Here is a 5,616-nt window from a genome sequence, read left to right as displayed (position 1 = left end):
TTACTGAATCAATCAACCGTTTGATCGAATCGGTTGCATGAAGGATTCAACGACTCACTCATGCAGTGATTTACCGCCACCTACTGGCGATTTTAGGGTTATATTTAAATTATATTTTGTTGATTTAATTTGGTTGGTAACAGCCCTATAGTGTCTAACTATTTGAATTGACTGATTAAATGTAAGAATTTGCATACATTAATTAGGTTAGAAAAAACTGGCCTTATAAAAGATTAAAATGCCCATACAAATACAAATAAAATCAATGTAAACTTATTGGAAAAGATCATTTCAGTTACTGCTGCAAACGAACCACCTCAGAATATGAAGAATATCAAAAGCTTTGGGAGTCAGCTGTCCACGGCAGTCCTAAACCTGCCAAAATACCAGCACAATAACATAATATTGTCTAGTTATCGTTATCGACAAAATTCCAGAAAATATTGAGATATCATTTGTTGTCATTATCACACACCCTTAACAGCAACTGACATACAGCTACTCTGCAAGTAACGTGTAGTTTTATTTTCAACCACAGATGGCAACAGAGAGGCCAAAGTCCTGCAGGGCAGCTTCAGTTTAAACTTATTATTTGTTTGTGTCTTTTCAGATTGGCTCATGTAGCGCTGCTCCTCCTCCTCCCAACACAGGGGTAAAAATCCCCACCTGCAAGTTCTCAATAAAAGACACCTTCCTCACCTCACCAGAAGACCTTTACAGGGTCTTTCTCAATCAGGATGTGAGTCTTCTGCCGCCACCACAACTGACAGCCCATTAGCTATTAACTATAGTGAGACTCCCTGGGCTCTTATTATTTAATGAGCAGATCATTTCTCATTAGTGATTACATTTGTTTGACAGGGATGACAAATTGTGTGTTACAGATGGTGCAGGCTTTTACACGCAGCAGTGCTGTGGTCGAGGCTGAAAAGGGTGGAAAGTTTCGCCTGTTGGACGGAAACGTGAACGGAGAGTTCCAGGAGCTGGTGAGATTTCGGTTTCAAAACACGATGATGACAGGAGAAACTGTCCTTTAAATAAACAGCTCAGCTAAAAATACATTCAGTGATGATTGAATTCTGATTTGATTTCTGAAACTGTGTGGGCTTGACAGGTTCCTGAGCAGAAGATAGTCATGAAATGGAGGTTCAACTCATGGCCTTGTGGTAAGAGAAAACTGGAAGTTTTGCAAGAATGTCACATACACTACCATTTAAAAATTTGGGATCAGTTTATATATATATATATATATATACACACACACACAGGTGCATCTCAATAAATTAGAATGTCATGGAAAGATTAAATTATTTCAGTCATTCAACTCAAATTGTGAAACTTGTGTATTAAATAAATTCAAGTCTTTGGTTCTTTTAATTGTGATGCTTTTGGCTCACATTTAACAAAAACCCACCAATTCACTATCTCAACAAATTCTCAACAAATTAGAATGACATGGCGTGACATGCTAATCAACTCAAAACACCTGCAAAGGTTTCCTGAGCCTTCAAAATGGTTTGGTTCACTAGGCTACACAATCATGGGGAATTATGCACTGGCTGGTTTTTGATAAGTTAAGAGGCTTTATGAAACATTGGATCTTCTTGAAAATGGTTTGGAGAAAGAACAATAAAGAGATATTTCGGACCACTTAATGTTTCTTTCTGATGGAAATAGTCATTCATGTACATTTTTGTCATCACATCTAATAGTATTATGAACATACGAGATTTTTACTCATAGCCATTTACATTCACCAAAGCAAATACAAGCTGCAGAAAGCCTGTTTCTTTTGTCTCAAACAGACTATTAAAAAGAAAATCATGTGGAATGCACAACTGGTCATTTTTAGATCACTGCTTTGTATTACTGCAAGTACTGTATTTCAGCCTTTATAGGGTTTGGCTGCTATGTTTGAAATGCTTGAAAAGAGAACCACAGACCAATTTTAAGTCACTCAGTTTTGTTTGTATTGTCCCAAATTACAATCCCGAAAAAGGTTTGGGTTTTATTTATTTTCTTGCATTATTTCTGCATCACACTTTGTCACCAGACAAAGAGCATCAATTACTTAAAATAAAAATACCTTTGAAACATCATCCTCAGATATTTTATTCAGCCATTATTTTGCATTACCCTATAATAGATGCTTGGTTATTTGGAAGATTTTTACTACATCTCGTCATATCACAGTAGTTAGGTTAGGAGTAGAAAATGCATATTTATACAATATTGTGTAATACTGACATCTTAAAATATACCTTATAGAATATTTACTATAAAATACAATTGACCTTGTCATACAATATGCCGCTTAAAGAACCCTGTAACCTACTGTGGATAATAGTAACAAAACTAGTGACCTGCATTTAAAGATGAAAGAAAAGAAAAAATATAACTATTTACATTTAACTATAAATATATAATCGCATAAGTCACAGCTTAGAAAATCATGCTAGATTATAAACATTACACCGTTCAAACTACAGTTTTAATTACGCATCCAACTGAAAGCAAATTAGTGGAGCTGCTCAAAATCACAAAATCTCTATTATATAATAAACAAATGATTTTCTTCCTTATCGGAATTTAAAACTCCCTGGAAAACTTGAAAACAAAAATTATATAATTAAGTTCATGGTCAATATAATACCACAACAGAGCAATTTCACAAATTAAAAATGAAATATTTATATCAGATGCTAAGAATAACAATAACACACCCCTCCCGAAAGATGTTGGGTCTTCATAAATAATACTGCAGTTTTCAGCAAGAGATTGTTCGATCTTGTCAAACTTAAATAAGAATAAAAGAAAACAATTTACATTCGTAGAATACTGGATTGATGTAGTTGATACGTCAAGCACAGATCTCACCTTTTCAAATGCCCGGTCAAGGTGAATGAGTTTCCAAGCAGATGAACAGCTCAGACTCCTGAAAAACAAACATCAAGAACATTGTCAAGATTAAAAATACAACTAACTCTGTGTCAGTAAAATCTTCAATAACTTACACTGGATGACTCGCTGTTGATGACCAGATCATTGGTGGCTTTTTGAGGCGGCTCCTCCCTCTCCGGCGACCTGGCTTTGATAGACACACTTTGCCACCGTTTCCTAAAGGAAGATCATTTCATTCAAATCGTTCCTTGTATGGAAAAACAATAAAACACTATTTGCCGGGCACCTGTGCTCTTTGATCAATTATATTGTACCTGTGTGACTGCCATTTGCCCTTAGTTTTGCACTCTGATGTTGATGCAGTGGAGGCCTGATCTGCCAAATCATTCAGGAAGTCAAACAACTTCTCTGAATTAATGCACTGTTTCCTACAAAGATCATAAAAAGAACACAGAAACAGATGGACATGACACAAACTCACAAAACGGTGGACAATGCATAGGAATAATTATTTAAAGGGGTCATATGATGTTGCTAAAAAGAACACTATTTTGTGTATTTGGTGTAATGAAATGTGTTTATGCGGTTTAAGGTTCAAAAAAACACATTATTTTCCACATACTGTACATTATTGTTTCTCCTCTATGCCCCGCCTTTCTGAAACGCGTCGATTTTTACAAAGCTCATCGTCTGAAAAAGCGAGGTGTGCTGTGATTGGACAGCTATCCAGTGCGTTGTGATTGGCCGAATACCTCAAGCATGTGACGGAAATTTTACGTCCCTCACCATACTGTGATGCCTTGAGCAACCACATGTGACGACCCCGGGCTGGACTCCGCTTCGTCCACGGTGAAAGCCGATCCGGCGATCCACAGCGTGAAGTTGATGTATTTCCTCAGCGATCAGCACGGATCAGCTCCAGGCATGACGAAACGATATCGTCCTCTTTTGGAAGACCAAACAAAGTAGTTTTGCTTTCACAACGAAGCACACAACGCCTTCACGACATGGCGGCAGCAATACTACAGCGAGAATAAAAGTTACGCCTTCTTTCTTTGCGTGAACATTTGGGTGGCGTTATGCGAATCTTCCCACATAGTGATGTAGACATGTGGGGGCGTGTTAGAACGAGCCGTTTTAGGTAGGCGTGGCTGACTCTTAACTTTTATAAAGAATATCTCTTTGGATTTGAGACTTTAGTCTTTGCAACTTTACAGATCTTCTTTATGCACCAAGAGCTTGTAACACTCCAAAGAGAAAGGAAAAATTGAAATCGCATCATATGACCACTTTAAGACAAGAGGATGTCTGTTTTGAAGCTCACATGTGATTGATGGACATCACTCTGCTGTTCCTGGATTGGGTTATTTTACAGGTCGTGGTGAGAAGGGATCTGAGGAACATTTCTAAAGCTTTAGCTAAATCTGCAGTTAAGGAACATAACAGCAGTATGAAGGACTAGATAATGAATAATGACCAATAAGATAGATAGATAGATAGATAGATAGATAGATAGATAGAACTGAAAAGGTTGAACTAAGGTTAAACTAAGCGATGTGATTGGTTCTTAGAATGCAATTTCACTGATTTGAGCCAATCACAACGCTCTATAGATATGAACTAAGGAGTCGTTAGAACAAAAGAATCGAAGAGTCAGAATCGAAGAAACGACTCTTTTGGAATCTACTTCTCCTATTTAAGTATAATAAATATAATGTTATAATGCTAACATATATATATCGTGATGATCTTGGTGGTGTTAAAACAGGCTAAACGTTTTTAATGAAACCCTGAGAGACTTGTTTACACGCTTCATATGAATCAACTCGTAAATGACTCTTGACTACATATGACTCGCCACCAGCATTCAACACTGAGAGTTTTGAAAGGATACATATGATGACTGGTACAGCTGTAGCGATTCGTCCAACCTCTGTATCCTTCTGCATTATTTTCTTGATGCGTCCCTGGCCATGAGGCGAACAGGAGGATGAGTTGAGAGGTTCAGTGTCGCTCATTTGAGCAGCAGAGTCGGATGCTTCACACAATGCTCATATAACTATGAAAATTAAGAAATACTCACGGGTGGAAAGCGAACATTATATTTTCTCTTCTGTCCGGGCATTTTGAACTCTTAAATAAGCGTATTCGGCTTACATTTTGAATCATTTTACAGTTTAGAGTGCGGAGCGCCATTTGTTTACTTTTCACAGGAAGTATTGGGGGGGGGGGGGGGGGGGGGGGGGGGGGGGGTCGAGCTCCACAAAGGTTACGCCTCTGTCACGTGCGGCGTGAGATTTGTAAACATTCCTCTACCATTTTTCATCCACGTGTTTATTTTATTACTGAATTACCGATCAGATGAACCTGCTATGTGGCCCAAAATGTAGAATGGATACTTAAGTCTCACTTAAAATGCATGCATATCAACAGTAAAGTATCAAGCGCCACTATATCAGTGGTTCCCTTATCGAGTTGATCTCTCAACATTATGTATGGGGGGGGAAACCCTTTTCCTCCATGATGCTGAAGCCTGATTGAATCACTCTGTTGCTCGGCAATAGCCAATAGTTTTCGAGCACTAACCTGATTTTGGCCTCAGCCGCTATATAGTTGATGTCTGGTGCCAGTTTACTAGGGTGACCATATGTGCCATTTACCCAGGATGCGTCCTGGCCAGGATTTCTATATTGCCTAAAATAACTAGGCTTTGGC

At 38.1% G+C, this 5,616-nt stretch overlaps 1 protein-coding gene and 1 long non-coding RNA gene across 2 annotated transcripts; one reads left to right on the top strand and one right to left on the bottom strand.

Moving 5' to 3' along the window:
• Positions 1 to 578: 578 nt before the first annotated feature.
• LOC107561673 (uncharacterized) lies at positions 579 to 1,166 on the top strand. Its single transcript, XR_001605883.1, has 3 exons — positions 579 to 739; positions 885 to 986; positions 1,115 to 1,166. It is a non-coding gene; the product is annotated as an uncharacterized lncRNA (long non-coding RNA).
• A 1,439-nt stretch (positions 1,167 to 2,605) lies between these two features.
• On the bottom strand, positions 2,606 to 5,112 carry LOC107561672 (dr1-associated corepressor). Its single transcript, XM_016246144.1, has 7 exons — positions 4,985 to 5,112; positions 4,796 to 4,868; positions 4,226 to 4,319; positions 3,216 to 3,329; positions 3,015 to 3,117; positions 2,878 to 2,935; positions 2,606 to 2,796 (listed from the first exon to the last, which is right to left on the bottom strand). Exons 1-6 carry the CDS (start codon positions 5,024 to 5,026, stop codon positions 2,894 to 2,896), a joined length of 468 nt encoding a protein of 155 aa, XP_016101630.1. The 5' UTR covers positions 5,027 to 5,112; the 3' UTR covers positions 2,606 to 2,796; positions 2,878 to 2,893.
• Between the last annotated feature and the right edge of the window lie 504 nt (positions 5,113 to 5,616).

Source organism: Sinocyclocheilus grahami, unplaced genomic scaffold (assembly GCF_001515645.1).
Source record: "Sinocyclocheilus grahami isolate Dianchi unplaced genomic scaffold, SAMN03320097.WGS_v1.1 scaffold787.1, whole genome shotgun sequence".
Lineage (NCBI taxonomy): Eukaryota > Metazoa > Chordata > Actinopteri > Cypriniformes > Cyprinidae > Sinocyclocheilus > Sinocyclocheilus grahami.
Note: the sequence above shows the minus strand (reverse complement) of the source record. Positions and strands in the feature narration are given on the sequence as shown.

Coding starts and splice junctions, on each gene's coding strand:
- LOC107561672 (XM_016246144.1), bottom strand. CDS start 5,026: ATGCCCGGACAGAAGAGAAAATATAATGTTCGCTTTCCACCC. Junction 3,330..4,225: donor GTGATGTCCATCAATCACAT/GTGAGCTTCAAA, acceptor TGATCTTTGTAG/GAAACAGTGCATTAATTCAG. Junction 2,936..3,014: donor TCAACAGCGAGTCATCCAGT/GTAAGTTATTGA, acceptor TTTGTTTTTCAG/GAGTCTGAGCTGTTCATCTG.